General features: G+C 35.0%; 1 protein-coding gene across 3 annotated transcripts in view; it reads left to right on the top strand.

Annotated features, from left to right (window-relative positions):
- The window catches only part of AGMO (alkylglycerol monooxygenase), a 316,482-nt gene that overhangs the window by 31,452 nt on the left and 263,647 nt on the right, over window positions 1-21,383 (top strand). For 2 of the 3 annotated variants that reach the window (XM_032483918.1, XM_032483919.1), the window contains one exon: window positions 8,348-8,499. In XM_032483918.1, coding sequence (XP_032339809.1) covers window positions 8,348-8,499 — 152 coding nt within the window. Of the gene's footprint in view, window positions 1-3,820; window positions 3,911-8,347; window positions 8,500-21,383 lie in introns of all 3 variants that reach the window. The other variant, XM_032483920.1, reaches the window with a different exon arrangement.

The raw sequence follows: 21,383 nt of genomic DNA on the forward strand, positions 1-21,383 counted from the left end.
GATCAAGTCTGAGGATGATGAGACCAAACAACAGTGAGCAATAGATGACCTGGTACTGTTGAGAAGGAGTAACTTTTAATGTGTTTAGAGGAGATATCAATGAATGGAAGGCTCTTTAGTACCCGAGAATTTTCCAAAGAGCAGCAGGCGAGGGAAGATTTCCCTAAGAAGTCTGTGCTTTGCTTTACTGATGAATGTTCTCATTCCTGCTTCCCACCCATTGCTTCTTTTACTGTTTTAAGAGCTTTACTTCTGCCCAGTGCTCATTGCTTTGGAATGTTTGTATGAACCGCCCAGTGGGAAACCAAGGTGGATTTTTTAAAAATAAAATGCAAACTTAAAGATATCTGAGAAACAGTAAAATAATTTCATTTAATTGTGTAAACTTGCTTAGATAGGAAGTAAGCTAAAGGTAAAATATTTTTCATATTTGCTACTATGAAAAAGAGGTTAATAGTTATAAAATAACAATGATATAATCATAATAGTATTGGTTCTCTGAAAAACTACTCATTTGGTTGCACATTGCTGTCAGAAGTGAAGGATAATATCTTAAATTATTTGCAGTTAATTTCCAGAATATTCTAAATAAGAATTAACGGTTATACATAATTTTCTCTATTTCATCTCTCCCTTGAACAGAATTGAACAAGAAAAACGTTCAGCATACTCAAGGGCTGTGTATATTTGGTTATTGAAAAATACCCAGTTGTTTACTGTAGTTCAGTGTAAGAAAATTTAGTGTATAAATTTATGGAAATCAGATGATTGATCAACTATAAAAATAACTGGATGACTAAGTGCCCTGCAGGTACACTTATGGATCACATCTTTTGTTGAGTTGGAATGAATTTATTAAGAACTCAGGGAGATATCAAGTGAAATGAATGCTGCAGTGTTTCTTTTAGCTTTTTAAGTTTAACTTTGGTCACAAGTGAAATTAGATTGTTCTCTTGTCATAATACTGTAACAACGAGAAAAGTCAGCTGCATTCTTAGGTCTCTATTTCTGTTCAACACTGTGATAAAAAAAAAAAGGTACAGAGAGAGAGAGAGACTGAAAGAGAGGGAGGGGTGGGGGTTGGGGGGAGAAAGAGAGAGAGGAACCAAAACAAACCAGCCCTTCAGGGATGACTGCAGTTTTTTTTTTCTTCTCATCCCACTACTCATAACACCCCTTAAGCTAACACAAGCTGTGAACTCTGGCGCCCTTTGAAAGAAAGGTAAAAGGTTGTGAACTTGAATTTGGAGCCTATTTTTCTAGAGCTGTATTTTGAATGAGAAGAGTAAATTGCTTCGTTCTTGTTCACTCTTCTAAGTTATGAAATATGGATCATTTTGCAAGCTTTGCAAAAGGTTTTCTTTTTCCTAGTCTTTTATCTGGAAGATGGCAGCAAAACAAATGATTTGAAAATGAAATTTTAAAATGTTTTCATTTATTTTGTTGCTATTTTTAAAAATTACGCAGATAGAGGCAGAGAAGGAAAGTTGAGCCTCAGGGTCCACTTCCCTCGATCTCCTTTCAGCCAAAGACGAGAAGGGGGATTTCACAGAAATTCTTAGAACAATATTTCAGTTGAAGCCGCAGCATCAAGGGGAATCCTCATGCAAATCGTTAACAGCTGAAGGTTAGATTAACACGGCATTGATCATATCCTCTCCAAGGGACTAATTTCATTTTCTACACCAGCTTTCTACAGGGGCTTTCCTCCTCCTTAAAATACACTATTGCAAGAAAAATGGTCGTATACCATTTGTTAATCCGTTCGTGAAGCATTAGACTTTGGATACTAATTCCAAATAGGCATGTGGCCTCTGACAAGAGAAGTCGTGGAAATCAAAGTGAAGCCCTGAACATGTTTTTCCACTTTGCCATTCATGTAATGGAAATGCTGTGTGCAGACTTGGAGGAAACACAGTGTTTATTTGAGGATCTCGAATTATTACATAAAATTCAAAGTACCTTGAAGATTAGTAGCATACTTACCATATTGGTAGAAAAAAATGTATATTGTATCTTTCAAACCTTTATGTAAGGGGAAATATTAATCATAGACAAGATTCTGTCTTGTTTACAAGCCTGTCGGACAGACCGTGATGTGTAATAAAAGTCCATCTGTCCTAAGAACCAGATTCTGGGCAGGCCTGCGTTTGTTTTGCTCTTCTGGAATCCAGTAGGCAGCCTTCCTAGTCGGATCTAGCCCTGGAGTTATAGACAGATACATGTATTTATCACAGTTAAACGCATTGTGCAGATAATCTGCCTTTCTGTCAATTACTTGCATATGTGACCATAAAAAAACATGAAACTTAACAAAAAATTTACTAAATGTATTTTTTTAAATCTATCTAAAACTTGTGAAATATCCTGCTACTGACTTAAATGCTAACGAGTGAAAAATAATTACAACTTTTTTTCCTTGCTTGTTGAAGCAGAACTCAATTTCCAATCCTTCATTAGAAAACCGGGACTTCAATTTGTTACTTCCTTCCAATGTTTCTGCTTCCATAAATTGCATCCTCCCCAGAGAAATTTTATTCCCGATATAAATATCTACAGTATGTTTGTTTTTAGGGGTTCATTTATTCTGTTGAAACAGCAGATTATAAATCAAATTGCAATAGGTTGGAGGGATAATTTAAGTGGGTAAATTTTCAAATAAGTTGGGGACACTCCACTTTTAATACATATGGGTCACTGCCAATTTTTACTGTGGGGCTACAGTCTATGAGGTTCCACCATACATATCTACACCGGCCGTGGCTGCCATGGAATTTTCCACTCCTGACAAGAAAGTTTCAATTCATCAAAAAAAATTTAAAGAAGAGGAAATTAAACTTTTTTGAAATACTTTTGACTCCCTGGGGTGGGACTAGAGAATAAAGGAAAATTGTGCACTGCATTTTTACACTAGACTTTCAGTATCAGGGGCAATACTGTCTTTGGCAGCATCAGACTTCTGACAAATGAGTGCCTGTCATTGGGGATGATGCCTTTAATAAACAGTTATCCATTGCCCAAAATAAGAGATAAATTCATTTATGTAATGTTAATAATGGTAGTTTATTATCAATATTAATATATATCTTACTGACTTAGCAGATTATTAAAAGAACACCCCATGCTGACAAAATAAATTTTGAAAACCTGGGAGTTTGCTAATTATTTTTGCCAAAGAGAATGCCTTCTTTCCTCTTAACTTTACCTTGGAAACCTTATTATAAATAGACTTTGCTATGAATTGTGTAATTTCCGAGATTCCTATTGGACTCTCCTTCCTTAATGAGTTCAAGCTTCCTTGCCCTTATTAGTCTGGGTTTGTGTGCTTATTCAATAGGGTAATTGAATTACTTGAAGCAACTTATTTCTTGCAAAGTAGAGAAAATAGCAGATTTACTTCTAAATCCACCACATTGTGTTTGCACGAGTCTGTGGTTCAGTGGTTGTTGTAAGATGACATTAAATAAATGATTCTTTCATAAATGCAATGTCATTTCACAGTAAGAAAGTGCAGTACAAATTTCATCTGTCTGCAGAAGGTAGAGCTTGTATTGCGTGTTTTGTTATTACTGAGCAAAAATCAATATTCCACTAGATGGAGCAAAAGTGGCAGTAGCTTTACAAGTTCCTAGGCAGGTATAAGAGATTTTGAAATAATACAATTCCTCAGAAAAATCAGTATATATAGTTCAGATATATTTGTTTATAACTTCCCAGAACTTGTAAGGGTATATAGAATGGTTTCATTTAAATATTGGTTTATTTTCTAATACATGGCAAATTATTAGAAATAAAAAAATGTCTAAAATTTGTATTTCAGTTTTGCATAATATGGCCAAATCAGAGAGCACACACAGCTCTAATGACAGTTATGAAATCGTGCAGGTTGGCAGATGTCTGTGAGTACCGGGTACGTAATTCTGCTTACTCTGAAAGTTGCTCTGAAGTTTGAAGTTTGCAATGAGAGTATTACATCAAATTTCATTTGCTTGATTCAGGATTAGAGAATGAGAGGATGTGAAAGCTAGATAATGTGAGGGTCCATTCAGCCTAATGCTCTCATATCTGAAAGTAGCTGTGAGATAAAGGATGAAGAATGTGTCCAGTGGTACCTTTCTACTTTTGATGATGGGAACATTCAAACTGAGATGACTTTGATAATGAGTTAGCTTTGTAATTCTCAGTCCCCAAGTAATATTTATTCTCATTTACTGTTTTTAAATTTCTACATTATAAATTAACTTTACATATTTTTAAAATCCAGGATCAGTACTGAAATAGTATTTTAGTATCTTACCAAATATTACAGTCACTAAATATTGACAGGACAAATTTCTAGTATTGACAGAAGATGTTACATAAAACACATAAAAAATGAGCTGTTTTTCATTTGCCAAAAGGCATACTTAAAACCCAAGAGAAACAGCAATTGGGGGGAAATTTATAAAGCATATGGAAAACAGTAACCTCTCTCTCTGTACACATACAGGTTGTTGATTAGCAGATTCTAATATCCCCTTATATTTAGATCATTTTCTTGGTCTTGCATACAAACTTAATGAATAAAAGGGGTTTTCGCATTTGGTTATTCACAGCCCCTTGTACAACCCAATATTCCATCTCCATGTGGTAAAGTAAGCTCACTCTATGCATACATATTACGTATGTCTCATCCCACAGGATGGGAGTTAGAGAGTTGTAGTCTGAATTCCAGAGCTCAGAGTCACATGCTGGGGCTGAGGGCTGGGAGAGAACGCAGGAATTGGGAAGAGAAAGAGGAAGGAGTTCAGCTTTATGATTCAAGGTCTGGTGGGGACATTTTAAAAAACGTAGGTGCTATTTCCTGCAATCAAGGGCTTTCCAGAACTTGCTAATCATTTCCCAGATGTATCCCTTGCTGAGCTGTTTTTAGTTGTGGGCACTCTGTGGCTGTTTTTTCCCCTTCTATGATGGAAGAGGATCATATTCATCTTGCTGATAGAAAGCAGGGAATTTAACTCCCATAGCTTCTCCCCTCTTTCCCTTCACCTTGAGGAAAGTTTGGCTTCGTGCTAAAGTGTGAAAAAAAAAAAAAAAAAAAAAAGAAAAAGCCTTGACTGTAGCATGTCAGGCATATTTCAGCTCGATTTGTGTCAACCCTAATAAGTCAGATGACAGAATAATAAATTGGGTGTCTGCTCAAGACCTGGCACCTGTACAGGAAATAAAAAAAAAAAAATTTCAATGCAGGCAGGTTCCTTTTGTTTTACAAATGGAAGTTTTCCAGGGACCCTTTGTCTTTTATTGAAGTCTTGGTATCTAAAAGCCTATTTCAGTTATCACTGGTACTGACAAGAAAGATAGCAACTTTAAAAAGAGATACTGAATTGATGGGCCATTCATCAGGCAGGTGATTATATCTGTCCTCCTTCCTTAATGTGTCCTCCCTTTCTTGTGCTGTACCTGGCACCACCCAGGCTCTTACTACGAATTTATTGAATGATTGAATGGTAACAGGAATTGATCTGCTTTGACATCATGTACTAAAGCTGATGTAAAAAAATCCTGTAGGTTATTTCAACTTTTTGCTGCATTTTCTAAGCTGCATTTCTTTCTTTCTAGATCAGTCTTTTTTAGGGTTATCAACTGGGACAGCTTTTGCCCCTAGGAGACATTTGGACATTTTTTGTCACAACTAGGGTGGAGAGCTAGGCCACTGGTATCTAGTAAACAGAGGTCAGTTATGCGGCTAAACATTCTAAGTTCAGAGGCTAGGCCTCCCAACAAAATTGTCTGGTCCAAATGGCACCAGCAGTCAAACTGTAGAATCTATGTTTTTGAGGAATTATTTGGTTAAACCATATGAAATTGATATTATTCACCTTTTTAAAAAAAACTAAAACTTCAACTTTATGTGATTAATCATCTACCAATGAGTACCAGGGAGCACTTTTTAAGATTTCATAATTTGGGGAACTGTTTCCACAGGACAGAGCTCTACAACAAAGAATTATCTTATTCAAAAGTTCATAATGACGCTGTTCAGAAGCCTAGTCTAAACGTATAAAAGTTACCAAGTTAACGTGCTTTAAAATAAAATTTGTTCTATCCACCCACGTTGATAAATAACCTGGATAACATATTGGAGGATACATGTTAAATTTCAAGTTCTTGAATGCCTCAGAGTTCCAGAGCAGTACGACAACCCCTGGCCCTTGGCTTGTCTGTCTCGTGAGGGAGCTCACACACGTGTGTGTGGCCTTCCCAGACTGCTCATCCCAGCTCTGTCTGCACATCCCAAAAACCTCTTTTGTCTACCTTGTCACGTCCAGGACTTTACACACCTGCACAAGTTGGCCCTCTGGAGGACTCGACCAGGAGAGAGGCCCACACAGGTCTTGGAAGCAGGCTCAGGGCCACTGTGACAGGGGATTTTGGAGTATCCAGGGCATGGCCTGATTTGTGACAGGAATTCTGGGTAGGCAGTCCCCTTGGGTCAAGGACTTATACTTAAGGACAGAATTATTGTTTCCAACGATATAACTGTTGGAGGAGATTGGAGAGAAGATGCGACCACCGGTTGACTTGCAAGCAGACCGCACTTATCCTCACCTTCTCCCTTACCCACTTCCCTGTCCGTGGAATGTAAGTTCCACCTACAATTCCCATGCTAGCAGCTGTTTCAGGGATGCAGCCTTGAGAGAGTAAGATGCTGTTGAGACCATCTGGACTAAACAAGTGACTGAACCCAATTAAGACCTTTCTGGAAACGTTGAAGGTTCTGGTGGGAGAGCGTGGAGATTGACGCATCTCGCAGCCACCCAAGACAAACCTCCTCTGTAGGTTCCCGTGCTTATTAGAACTGCCACCTCCCAGTCTGGAGTGTTCTGCCTCTTTCTTCTGTCTCTCCTTGCCCTGCGTGTATGGGGGCCAATTTACAAACCCATAGTAATCTTAAATTAAAATTGAGTTTTAAGATCTGATGATGTGTGATCCTTTTTGAAAGTGTAAAAATTTGGCGTTTCTATTAGTTATTTATATTAATGCTGTTGTGAAGTAGCCTAGTGTTTTATATTTTTAATTAAATAATGATTTGAAGGATTCAAAATATAAGGCACTTTGAAAGTTATTAAATTACACTTAAAATCGTATTATAATTAAAGTCAAAAGTAGATTAAAATTAAAGACCTGGATCTCCAAATGACCCAGTTACAAGCTAATTCATAGAAGCGGATTGCGTAAAAAGAAATACTATTAAAATAATGAATTTTAACAATATACTAACTTAAGCTGCTGCTTTGACTATTATTTAAAATCAGGATATTTAAGGATTTCCTCACTTGTTCATGGTTTATAAATAAACCTTTATTAGGTAGAATAATCAACTTATTTTACATGTTAATGATAAATAGAAAAGTCAAATCAACCAAATTTATAAAAGTGATAAAGGAATAATTATCTTATCTGATCTTAAATTTGATCACAGGAAATTTAAAAGAAAAATGCTACACTTAAAAAAAAGTATGTTACATATATTTTTAAAAGTTCTTGAAATAAGAATTTATAGAAGCTTGGTAGAATGGGTGACAAGACACATTCTGTCTGGGTTTTAAAAACAGTTGTTTATCTTAACTAGGTTTGTATACTTTATTTCTAGGGGAAGATTGTTCCCTTATATTTTGAGAGCCGTACTTTATATTACTACAAGAAATACTGAAATGCTATGATAATCCAATTTGTGATCTTAAGTATAAAATCTATAAAACATTAAAAGTGTATGTGTGTGTGTGTGTGTGTGTGTGTGTGTGTCTATGAGAAAGGGAGAGGAAGGAGAGAGTAGAGGAAGAGAGAAACGGAATTAGCAAAAGCAACTTTAAAGGCAAACTTTACGATTTAACGTATTTTAAGGTATTAGGCAGTTCACAGTCCCCTTTAAAAAGATGCTACTTATAATTTTCTGTCTTTTATATATCCCTTAAAAAGTACTCTTATTGTGTTCTTCATTAAGATTTAGACATGGAAATCACAGAAAAGAAGTCATACTGTTATATTTATGTGATACAGATTCCATGAAAAGTATTTTTAGGCGACAAAAAAGAAACACCCCCTTAATTCCATGAAATTGAGAGCAACAATAGCTGGCATCCATGATGCCTATGAAACAAAAGGAAACACCATGTGAATTATTTTGATTCCAAGGAAACTGACCCTCTTAAAGTCATGATAGACCAATAAGAAACAAAGAAAGGGAGAAGGATTTTATTTTTATATGTGAACATATCAATTTTTAAATATTATCTAAATTTTTTAGCACAGTTTTAAATCTAAAATGTAGTATAATTATTGCTTGTAAATTTTATCTTTCCAGTTTGTTTTTCAAGAGCATTGAACTGACTAGTTACATTTACATCTGGGAGAACTACAGGCTCTTCAATCTGCCCTGGGATTCACCGTGGACTTGGTATTTAACTTTCTTGGGAGTTGACTTTGGCTACTACTGGTTCCACCGCATGGCTCACGGTAAGTTGCAAACCAAGGCTTTATTGATAACTTATGTTGAACTGTGTTGGCCACATAGTTGATATTCAGTAAATATGTATTGAATGAATGACTAAATGAATAACAGTCTATTTTACAGTGTCTAAAGATTAATAATGAAAGTTTACATTGCGATTTAAATGGAAAAAATCTGAAGTCAATGCTAGAAAAAAAAGTGAAATTACTAGAGGTACATTTTCCACATGTCTTGTATCTAATTTACTTAAAAAACTGTTTGGAAAGTGATGGCTATAGCATTACTTTTTAATATATTGCCTTACGTTGTTCTTATGATGACATGCTTGGTAGAGTCTACACGCACTTGCACACAATATCAAACTTCAGATCCCAGTTATCGAGGGTCATTGAGAAGAGCTTTGTAACAGCATGGAATCCTAGGTAATGTGTGCTGTCATAGGTAAGCTTGATTCCAGATCTTGGCAGTACTTGCCCATAACAAATGAGAATGCAATCTGCTCGGCGCTAGCCATAATGCACGTTAGTAAGACCACAGCTTTGCAAATTTTCTTATCTGCTACAGAGCTCTCTGACAGTACTAGTTCACTGAATTTGCTTTTTGGAATTCCTGGTTGCATCTTCCAAAGAAATGTTTTGTTCTGGAAAGGAAAATGGAAGAGCAAGGAGCTGTCTAAGCCTCTGTAGGGATAAGCAGAGGTTGGAGAATGACTGCAGAGCTAAGGTGAGCAAGTGGTCTCCAGGGAGGAATTAGGTTAGCACACGTATTTCTGGAGGGAAATGGAGGAAAGTGCTAATTTGGAAAAACTACTAAAGAGCAGTAGCTTTAGTGGTAGTTGGGTTGAGTGGGTGGGGAGGAAGGAAGGAAGAGGAAGAAACCTGGAACAATAATAAAAAATAGACGGGAGATGGAAAGAAGAGCCCAGAGATCAGGGTGAATAACTGAGCTGTGTGTTTAGGAGTTTGTGTGACCGAATGTCCTTCCCAAGTGAGGAGGAGAGAAATAGGAATAACATGGACAGCATTGTGCTTAAGGCAGCTAAGCCTTACACAGAGCATTATTTAGTTAAACACTTTAAACTTGCACCCTTGATGAAACTAGAAAGAGGGTTAATTCATTAAAACAATTTGGAGTGAACAGATAAACTAGAAAAAGTTATTTATTTTGTGTGATAAACCTTTGTCTTTGAAAATAATAGGTCAACTCCTGACATCATTTCCTTGTGATAAATGTAAGAGGATGCTCCCAAATTGAACATGATTAAGAATAAAATACAGTCTATGCAGTAAACTTACTATTTCATTTCAAAATAGTATTTTTCTCCCTAAAATAAACCTATTGGCAATCTTCCTCACTTTCCATGCAGCACATGGGTAATGCAGAAAGCATTTACATTGTATTACTTAATTTCAGGAACCTTCTAATATCACACTGTCCTGTACAGATGTGTTTGTTTGGAGAAATCTGCAAATTCGCTTAATCTTTGAAAGCCCATTATAACAGGAAACAAAGAACCAACAACATATTACCAAATATAAAACTTGAAAAATATGTTGATTGTAAGTGCTCTCAGTTAGGGAAGAGCAATAAAGTAAAATAGTATATTGAAAACATGGAATCAAGGCTGTTTAAAGTATGCTTCCCATTAGAAAATTTGGAACCAAATCCAGTAGGCAGGCATTGAAAAAAAATCTGAAAACCTTCTGGAAAAACACTCACCACTTTCAGGCTGTAAAGCCTAAGCATAAGTTCAAAGACTTGACTTGTGATGGAAAGCTAGTTGGAAAACAATAAAATATGTAGTTGAATGTGTCAAATTTCAATATGACGATTGGTTTTTAGATTTTATATGATAATGTAAAATACTAAAGCAGGGATTTAGAAATCTAGAAGTACAGAGGGATAAGAAAAATTAGTAATATCAAGTTTCTTGAGCCTCTTGGGTTACTGAGCCCATGGTGATTAATTGGTTAAATTTATTCAACGGAAAAGCTGAACCGTTCTAAAATCCAAGTGCCTTAAAATATTTTTTTAAAACCTTGCTTTTCCTAATGAATGTGTTACTTTCCTTTCATTATTTGCAATAAAATGATATAATAAAAATATGTTCCGCTTTTGTTAACATGTTAAATGCTATGAGTTTTGAAGAAAAAACGTATTATATATTTAAATTTTGGTTTTGCATGTATTTAACTTACTTCTTTAGTGACCCAAATTACTGGTGGGTTTTTGGACTTGTTGTTAATGCTTGTCTGTTTGCATACATGTAGAATTCTCTCACACCAAGGGGGTAGTTTGGTATTAGTAGAAAAGACTTTATTGCAAAAACTTGAATTCCACCTCTGTTTCTTTGCATAATGACAGAGGATTGTTTACGGCTGCATATGTTCTTTACATGTCATTCCCTTTTCCTCTGGAAAAATGAAAAAGATTATGATAATATTAGCAATTTATGCAAAACAAGAGTAGCATAATAATTTCCATAGACTACTTTAGAAAGAAATGTAGAATGATAAAATAAAATAGGTCTCAAAAGTAGCTTCTTGTATGCTTCATCTATATTACAAAGGCTGCATTATTTTTCTTGGTACATTCCTGTTAGTTGTGCTGAACATCTAACAAGAAAAGGAGTAAGAAATTTTAAGAGAACATTTAAAATACAAGTGATTACTGCTTAGGTGCAGGAAGAATGAGCCTTCCAGGGTCCTGGTAACAGATTCATTGGGTGCTGGTTACATGAGGTATATGTTTGTAAAAACGTATTAATCTATACTATTTATGTACTTTATCTGTATCTCAGTAAAAAGTTAGTAAAATAATGCCACCAATATGATTTTTTGATGAATAATTTGCAGTCAGAATTACATGATGAGTAACCAAATTTAGAAATAGGAACGATGAAGTTACCATTTGTGGCTGTAAGCATAAACATGTGACCTTGCACAGATTTTACCTCTATCAGTTTCCACAATCAAGGATGCTGGAAATGCCCGCATGCCAGTTATTCATTTCATCGCCTGTCTTCTCCACAACCTTCTTTGCTATGTCGTGTGTTACAAGAGGTGGACCTGATGGACCTTTCGCCTTTGCTAGCTGACTTGATGTTAGGCTTTGCCAATTTAAGGGTCTAGAGGGATATTGCAAAGCCAGAACAGGAGGAAGGGACTTTTATTTCCATTTTCCAGAGTGCTATTTTCCACTGGCACTTAGCAGATTGGTATGTAGGGAACCTAGCAGTGTTCACCTCATGGCTAAGATGTAGCCTGTCACTTCCGGTAAGATCCTCTGTCCTCTAGAGAAGTATGCCAGAGGACCACCTGTATCCTATACCTTCTGGGACCCACACACTTCAACAAGTCTCCCAGGCACCAGCAGGGTTACTGTGGTAGCCACCCCCTCTACAAAGATGTCTGACTCTTCGCCTTGGTGATTGTGGTGATAGGGGTCTCTTCTAAAGCGATAAGTAGCTGCCATGCTCACTCTCCTTCAGCTCTATAGGCAAACTTGTGTTCTGTAGTTGCTAATTCTGTACTACTGAACTACCCCTTGTTTACCTCTTTTAGTAGTTAACTACCTTTTTAGTAATTCATGATTCTCTATATAACTTTTCCTTATTCAAATTACTATGTGGTTTTTGTCTCTTATTTAGACCCTGACTGACACACTGAGCCTCCCTACATGTTATATAGGATTGTAAATTAGAATTCACCTGACTATACTTTTACTATTTCATTAGGAGGCATTGATTACACATGTAATTAGCTAAACATTTATTCCCGAAACTTTGTTGTGATTAAGTGAGCATTTGTGTGTGACCTAGAAAAGTTTTCATTTCTTTCTGAATTTTAGAGAGGTTAAATTTGGATAATTCTAATTTTCATCATTGTATAAAACAAGCATATGCATCAATCAGAAATTGTTCTGTTTTATGATAGTGCAAGGATTGTGGTCTAAATTGAAAAATAGGTTACTTAACATTCAGATACACTTGTGTTTCTGTTTTTTAACACCAAAATATACCTAATACTTTTGTAACTCTTTGCTATATATTATGTCTCACTTAAAAATAAATACAGGGTAATTGTGTTTTTATTGGATCACTGAGGGTGAAGTCCACTCTGCATTGGCTTAGTTGCTGCCATTCATCTTGCTTTTCTCCCTGATTTCTCACCTTCTCCTAGCTCTTGGAGTAGTCATCACTCAGAATGTGTATAAGGGAAGCCTTGGTATTCCCATCAATGTGTCTGTGACCTCCAGTTTCCCATCACTACTTTCTACTAAGAAGTCTGGCACCTATGCCGACCATTTTCCTCTGAATTCTTTCAATGAGAGGGACTATCTTATGTCTAATGTTAAAAATTTACTTATAGGAGCACTCCAAATGTGCATGCACGGAAAGACTATCATGATTTCCTCTCAGAGAGCACCATTGGAAGGAAATTTCCTCCTAGAAATAACTTTTTTCTTATTACTGGCAGTTGCAGTCACCCTGAAGCCCACTGTCTAAATTTCCTTTGGTGTTCTTAGATTCTGCGGATAATGTATGAAAAGCACGTTTGAAACAAAGATTCTGGCCATGATCCAGGGGTGGAGAGTATAGATGCTTTCAAACAGGGAAGTCATATATGTGATAATAAAGAATTAGAGTTTCAGTAATCTTCGTCAGCCTATTTTTGAACATTGATACTTAAGGAGAGAAATACTTCCAGGAATAGTTGGGAGCATTTGAGGATGGCCGTGGTAATATTTTCCAAGGATTAAGAAAGCTGTGAAATGATTAATCAAAACAAAACTGCAAGGCAGCAATAAAGACTAATCTGTCAGCCTGGTCTGACTTGTGACTGACTCTACTTGAGACAGAGAACATGCCGATTTTCTTTTAGTGCTAGGACCTAGTACACTTGCCTGTTACATAGCAGAGCACTGGAATTTGAGTCAAGAGATTTAAGTGTATACCCCTGTGCACACAACTATTTACTACCCAAATAACCTTGGGCTTAACCTCTGTAAGATAGATTTTATTTACCGCACAGTTTTGTGAAGAAGTTTAAATGAAAAACACTGAGCGTTCAGGAACCAAGATAATATGAGTGAATGAATTAATGAATGAATGAATACACCAACTCTAAGAAAGCAACATGGAGGTTTGTGTAGAAATTTAGGGATGCTCAACATAGGTATGGGGGGGAAAAACTTAAATTTGGGGTGGACTTCAGGATTTCAGTAAAACAATATTCAACTAAAGAACATCTGGAAAAACCAGATATTTTGTCCCAAGTATTTTCTTTTAAGTGATCACCGTGATAAGTCTAGTTATGTCACCATACAAAGATACTAATTAGTTATTGACTATATTCCTCGCACTGTACATTTCTTACCCATTACATTTATTTTGCAACTGGAAGTCTGTACTTGAAACTCCTCCACCTGTTTCTTTCCTGCCCACCTCCCCATCTGGCAATCACCTGTTTGTTCTCTGTATCTGTAATTCTGTTTCTGTTTTGTTATGTTTGTTCATTTGTTTTGTTTTTTAGATTTTACATATAAGTGAAATCATTTGGTGTTTGTTTTTCTCTGTCTGAATATTTCACTTAGCATAATACCCTCTAGGTCCATCCATGTTGTCACAAATGGTGAGATTTCTTTTTTATGGCTGAGTAATATTCCAGTGTGTGTGTGTGCGTGTGTGTGTGTGTATATACACTTTGGTTGCTTATATATATATATATATGTGCATATATATATATTTGTACTTTGGTTGCTTTCATATCTTACCTATCATAAATTATGCTGCAGTAAGCATAGGAATGCACATACCTTTTCTAATTAGTGCTTTTGTTTTCATTGGATAAATGAAACGGCTGTGGAACTTCCTGTTTCAGGAAGTGGAAGTGGAAATGCTGGATCATGTGGTAGTTCTATTTTTAATGTTTTGAGATATCTACATATTGTTTTTCATAGTGGCTACACACCCACCAATATGCACAAGGGTTCCCTTTTCTGCACATCCTTGCCAACACTCATTATTTGTTGTCTTTTTGATAATACCTATTCTGACAGATGTGAGATAATACCTCATTGTGGTTTTGATTTGTATTTCCCTGATGATTAGTGATGCTTAGCATCTTTTCATGTGTCTGTTGGCCATCTGTATTGTGTCTTCTTTGGAAAATGTCTATTAAGATCCTCTGCCCATTTTTTAACTGGGTTTTGTTTGTTTTTTTTGATGTCGAGTTGTATGAGTTCCTTCTATATTTTGGATATTAACCCCTTATCAGATATATCTTTTGCAAATACTTACTCCCATTCAGTAGGTGACCTTTTAATTTTGTTGACACCTTCCTTCTCTGTGCAAAAGCTTTTTAGTTTGATGTAGTCCCATTTTTTTTATTTTTGTTTTTGCTTCCCTTGCCTGAGGAGGTGGATCCAAAATATATTACTAAGACTGATGTCAAAAAGAATACTGCCTGTGTTTTCTTCTAGAAGTTTTATGATTTCAGGTCTTACATTTAAACCTTTAATACATTTAAAATTAATTTTTGTGCATGATATTAGAGGATATTCTAGTTTGATTGTTCTGCATGTAGCTGTCCAGTTTTGCTAGCACTGTTTATTGAAAATGCTGTCTTTTCACTATTATATACTCTTGTCTCTTGTGTTGTAGTTAATTGCCCATATAATTGTGGGTTCATTTCTGAACTCTCTATTGTTTTCCATTTATTCATTTGTCTGTTTTTGTGCCAGTGCCATACTGTTTTGATGACTATAGCTTTATAGTGTAGTTTGATACCAGGGCATATGATACCTCCAGCTTTGTTCTTCTTTCTCAAAGTTGTTTTGGCTATTTGGATTTTTTTGTGTTTCCACACCAATTTGTCCCATTTTCCCCAAGTGTTTTTGTTCAAAAGAATTTGGAAAAGCCTCTCTTACTGAACATATATGATGCATTAGCAAATAAGATATTTGAGCACAAACATTTTAGACTGCAAAAGGCAAAATCAAGTAAAATTCTATTCTCTTTCATTTACTAAACAAGTGTAATTGTGACTGACTTGCTTTTATTATATGAAAGCACAATAAAAAAGGCTAAGTAATGTGAAATACTAAGAGAATACACTAAGTAAAGATTCTTCTAGAATCATCAATTAACTTAGAGACTGCTTTCTACAGTTACAAACTTTTCATTCATGCATCCATTCATTCATGCATTAGTTTTCTCCAACAAATGTTTAATGACAGTGTATCTTATACCAACCCTAAATTAGTTACCATTGGATAATAACAGATCTCATCACCAATTGTTCATTCTACTATGGGTAAAAGATATTAACATAACTGTTATTTATTATAGTAAATAGTGGGGCAATGCACAGATGATTTTGAGGTGAATTCTAAAATTTACAAATGAAACTTTGTCCTTCTCATTGGACTAATTCTTAAATTTCCAAATTTCTGACTGTGCTTTCTTAAAGTGGTTACATAAAAGCCAAATAGAATCCTGTTAAAAATCCATATTCCTGATATAAGGATGCTATTAATAGTATTAATAGTACTGCTATTAAAAGCCAACTATTATTGAAAGCCATTGGAGAAGCAACAAGTATAGTTGTAGAAAAGATAGATTCTGAAGTCAGGTTACAATAGATTTCAGTTCCTAGTACTACCCCTTATTAACTGAGATTTGGAGCAGGTTAATATCTCTGTCTTATTTTCCTCATCTGTTGAAAGGATTAATAATACTATATACCTTATAGAATTTTTATAAAGCTTAAATGAATAAATACTTAGAAAATTGACTAGTATATTGTTAATACTTTTTAAGGATTACTGTTATTACTGAGTTATTATAAACATCATAGTGCTGGGTACTAAACTAAGTGCTTTATATTAATGAAACAACACACTATATAATTTCATTTGCAGAACAATCCAAAGAAGTAGGCATTTAGTTGTTCATCAGTTACTAAGTGGGAACCTACTAGATACTGGGAATTCTGACTTCTGGGAGTATAGCTGTATACAAATTAAAGTCATTGCTCTTACAGTGTTTACATTCTAATAGGAAAAAAACCCAGATGTAAAACATTTATAAAATACTACAGTTCCAGGTTAAAAAAAAACTGATGAATGGAATCAAAGAAGAACTAAATAAATTGAGATATATTCCATGTTTAAGAATTGGAAGACTCATATTCTTAAGATGTCATCTCTTTTCAAATGGTTCCATAGATTCCATGCATTTCTAATTGAAATCTGAGCAAGTTATTTGTGGATATTGACAAGTTGATTGTAACATTTATATGGAGAAGCAAACTACTAGCCAACACAGAACACTAAAGGAGAAGAACAGAAGAGCTGACCAGATGTTGAAGGAGAAGAACAAAGTTGGAGGACTGACACCAGCCAAATTCAAGACATATTATAAAGCTACAGTAGTCAAGACAGTGTCATAATGACAAAAGAATAGACAAATAGATTAATGGAACAGACTAGAGAGTCTAGCAATAGACCCACATAAACATAGTCAACTGATCTTTGACAGAAGAGCAAAGGCAATATAATGTAGCAAAGAAAGTCTTTTTAACAAATAGTTCTGGAACAAATGGAAATCTACATGGACAAAGTGAACTGATATAAAGACCTTACATGCTTCACAAAAGTTTACCAAGACCTTACATGCTTCACAAAAACTAACTCAAAATGGACAACAGACCTAAATGTAAAACAAAACTATGAAAGTCCTTGAAAATAACATGAGTAAGCTTGTGTGATTTTGTGTATTGGAATGATGTAGATACAACAGTAATGGCATGATCTGTGAAGAACTGATAAGCTAGATTTCATTAAAATTAAAGATGTGTGCTCTATGAAAGATAATATCAAGATAATGAGAAGACAAGCCAGAGGGGAGGAAAAAAAATCACAAAAGACACATCTATTATCTAAAATATACAAAGAACTTTTAAAATTCAATGTTAAGAAAGATAACCCAATTTAAAAATAGGTCAAGAACGGGAACAGAATTTTCACCAAAGAAGATATACAGATGGCAACTAAGCATATGAAAAGATGCTCCATATCATATGCCATCAGGAAAATGCAAATGAAAACAACAATGAGATACCATTCCACACGTACTAAAATAGTCAAAATCTGAATACCAAATGCTGGTGAAGACATGGAACAATGGAAACTCTCATTATTGCTGGTGGGAATGCAAAATGGTACAGCCACTTTGGAAGATAGTTTGGTGGTTTCTTACAAAAGTAAAATGCTCTCTCTTACCATATGGTCTAGCAGTCATGCTCCCTAGTATTTACCCAAAGATGCTGAAGAGCTATTTCTACACAAAAACCTGCACATGAATTTTTATAGCAGCTTTATTTATAATTTCCAAAATTTGCAAGGAACCAAGATGTCCTTTAGCAGGTGAATGGATCATAAACTCTGGTATATCCAGACAAAGGAATATTATTCAGTGTTAAAAAGAAATGAGTTATCAAGCTATTAAAAGACATGGAGGAGACAAATACATATTACTAAGTGAAAGAAGCCAATCTGAAAAGGCTGCATACTGTATAATTTGAACTATATGCACATTCTGGAAAAGGCAAAAACTATGAAGACAGTAGAAAGGTCAGTGTTTGCTAAGGGCTGTGGGGAACAAAGGATAAATGGGTAGAACATGGAGGTTTTTTAGGGCAGTGAAAATACTCTGTGTAACACTAGAATGATGGATACGTGTCTTTATACACTTATCCAAACCCATATATTTTGAACACCAAGAGTGACCCCTAATGTAGACTATGGACTGTGGATGTATCAGTGTATGTTCATCAATTGTAACAAATATCACACTCTGATGGAGGGTGTCCTAAATGGGTTGGGGGAGACAGAGAGTGTATGGGAAATCTATGAACCTTCCTCTCAATTTTGCTGTGGCTCTAAAACTGCTCCAAAGAAATCAAGTCCTTAAAAAATCTATTTTCAAGTACAGTGAATTGGTTTTATGACATTTATTATTAGAAATCTGTTTGTGATTTGAAACACTTAAAGCTCTGATTTTTGAGGTAGCTTCATTAATCCTTATATAAGTCTTCCCAAACCGATATTTAGTTATAGCCTTTTGCTTGGTGCCTCAGAATTTTCCTTATCCCAAGGTAATGAAATATATTAAGATAATATGTGGCTATGCTTTTTTTTAAGTTAGAAAATGAATATTATGTATGCATGTTTATTTTTAGGTATATGATATTAGGAGCTTGTACATAAGGATGTTGACTATCTGGAAATGATTCCATAAAACTATCATTGCATTAAATGATACACTTTTAAACCTTTGTAGTTTTATAGTGCATACTCCAATTTTAAAGGCTCTACCTTAGATTATGATGGTATCAACAGAGGTGATGGGAATTGCTCAGATTCTGGGTATATGTTGAAGCCAGTAGTATTTGCTGACATTTTTAATATGGACTGTGTAGTAAAGAGGAAATTCACAATTGCTCCAAAAATTTGGCCTGAGAAAATGAGTGAATAGTTGTACTCATCTGGAAGGAGGATATTGAGGACTGAGTAGACTGGAATGTGGAGAGTGGGGCTGAGGATTGATTTATCAGTTTTATTCCCCCGATTACAGAGAAGAAAAAGCGATCAAGTAGTTAAGCAAAATGCCACAAAGCTAATAAATTTTAATGCTTGTTTTCAGTTCAACTTCAGTCTGACTATAGATGTGGGTTGTGAAGGAAACATGGGATGCTCTTATATACATTGTAGTTCTTGGCAAAGAAAGTACTGTAGGGCCAGAAGTAACTGTTAAGGAGGACTTGTGTGGAATTGGCCGTCCTTAACGTGCTGGCCTACTGGCCCTCTCCCAATTTCGGAACATATCAGTTTTCTTCTTTTTCCGATTAGGATATTTGGACTCAGATTGATTGTCTTGGCATTAGGTTGAATGTTTTGGGGGAATTTTCTGCTTCCAGGGTTAAGAAAAAAACAAAAAAAATTTTCTCACAATCATGGAAGCTTAAAGTCTGAGATCAAGATGTCACTGGTGTTGGTTTCTTCTGAGCCCTTTCTCCTTGGCTTTAGTGGGCCTTCTTCTCCCTGTGTCTTTGCAAGATCCTCCCTCTGTATGTGTCTGTGTCCTGACATTCTCTTTTATAAGGATATCAGTCATATTGGATTAGAACCCATCTTAATTTACAATCTCCCAGATAGTCACATTCTAAGGCACTGGGGGTTAAGACTTTAACATATGAATTTTAAAAGGGCACGATTTAGCCCTTAACGATAACACAGTTGACCAATAAAGCAATAATGTTCTTTTTTCATGAGCATAAACGGAACTGGCTCAAGGAAGAGGCAATGTTTAGTGGGGAAAAAAAAGGACACCTTTTGAGCCAATGACGTGTTCCCTCACTTGTGAAATGGGAATAACTATCCCTTCAATTTGATGGGGTTATCAAGCTTGAACAAATAATGAATTGTGATACATCACAGAATCACACAGAATATTAATTCTTACTCTAATTTTAAAGAATGTTGTATTTAATTAAAGTGCAAAATATTTTCTTACTGTTTTTTCTAAATCGTAAAACATTACAAAATATTTTTCGATGTACAGATTATAAATTAAAAACAAAAATCAAAGTAATTAGTTTGAAATGTATAATTTTGGGGGTTTGACTAATTTCAAAACCAGACAAACTTCTGATTTTAATTTCAGTTTGCAATGACATTTTTTATAACGTATTTTTTTTTGAATTTGAATTCCTTTATTCTGAAGGTACAAAGAGAGAGAGTGCCAGAAGAATTAACCCAACATTCATATTAAAAATGGGAGTGACATTTTTTTTCCCCAAGCATTCGTACAAAAAAGATCATTAAGCAAAAAAAGTACAAATAGAAAATAAAATGTGTGCCTAAGTCCATCCCCAGAGACAGCCTTTGTAAGTATAGTCTAAGGAATGGGCTCTAGAGTCTGGATCCAGACCCTGGCTCTCCCACCTTCTGTGTAATATCAAGCAAGGTATACCTTTTCTTTTTTATCTTATTTTTAAGATGCAAATAACAATAGGATTATTGTGAGGTTTAAATGTATTACAATTAAGAAGACAGGGCAGAGCTTGATACTAGTAAGTAAAAAATAAATACTAACTATTATGTTGTTGTCTGGTCTCTCTGTTTATATAATAATATGAAAATATTAAATGTTTCCCTTAAATGATAGTTTATATATATATATATTATATACATATAAGTTATATACACATATATATATATATATATATAAGTTATCAAAATAGTTGCCTTTATCAGCATGCATAATTAAGTTTACTTATCCTCATATAAACTTATTTTTGTCCTCATTTTTACTTGGTGGTAATAGTAGTATTTCAAGAGGGATCCTGAAGGATTTGGCAAATATCTGTGTCATTGGGTATATGAACACACGTGTTATATCCTATACACTAAAGCTAGAGAATTTTGATTATGTAAAACAGGTCATGTGGATTTTTATTTATCAATTTTAACAGAATTATCTTTGTATTTAACAAGATGCATACCTAAGAAAATGAACATTTCAGGTCTCAGCTGTAGATATATAGACAGTAGGGAATGGTTAAAGACTGTTGTAGGCTTCCACTCACATAGTCATGGTATTAACAAACTTCCCCTAGATGAACAGTTGTCAGCTATACTAATAACATTACAATGTGCTTTTCTTTTAAAATTGTTTCTTTCCACAGGTAAATATCATATAATTTGAATTTTTTTTGGTAGGTCAAGCTTATTCATACCCTTTTTTCCTTCAGACTTCACAATTTCTACCTTGCTTGTTTGAAAAGTAGTAAAACAAAATTTAGAAGAAACAAAATCCATTAGA

Source organism: Camelus ferus, chromosome 7, assembly GCF_009834535.1.
Source record: "Camelus ferus isolate YT-003-E chromosome 7, BCGSAC_Cfer_1.0, whole genome shotgun sequence".
In the NCBI taxonomy this organism is placed as follows: domain Eukaryota; kingdom Metazoa; phylum Chordata; class Mammalia; order Artiodactyla; family Camelidae; genus Camelus; species Camelus ferus.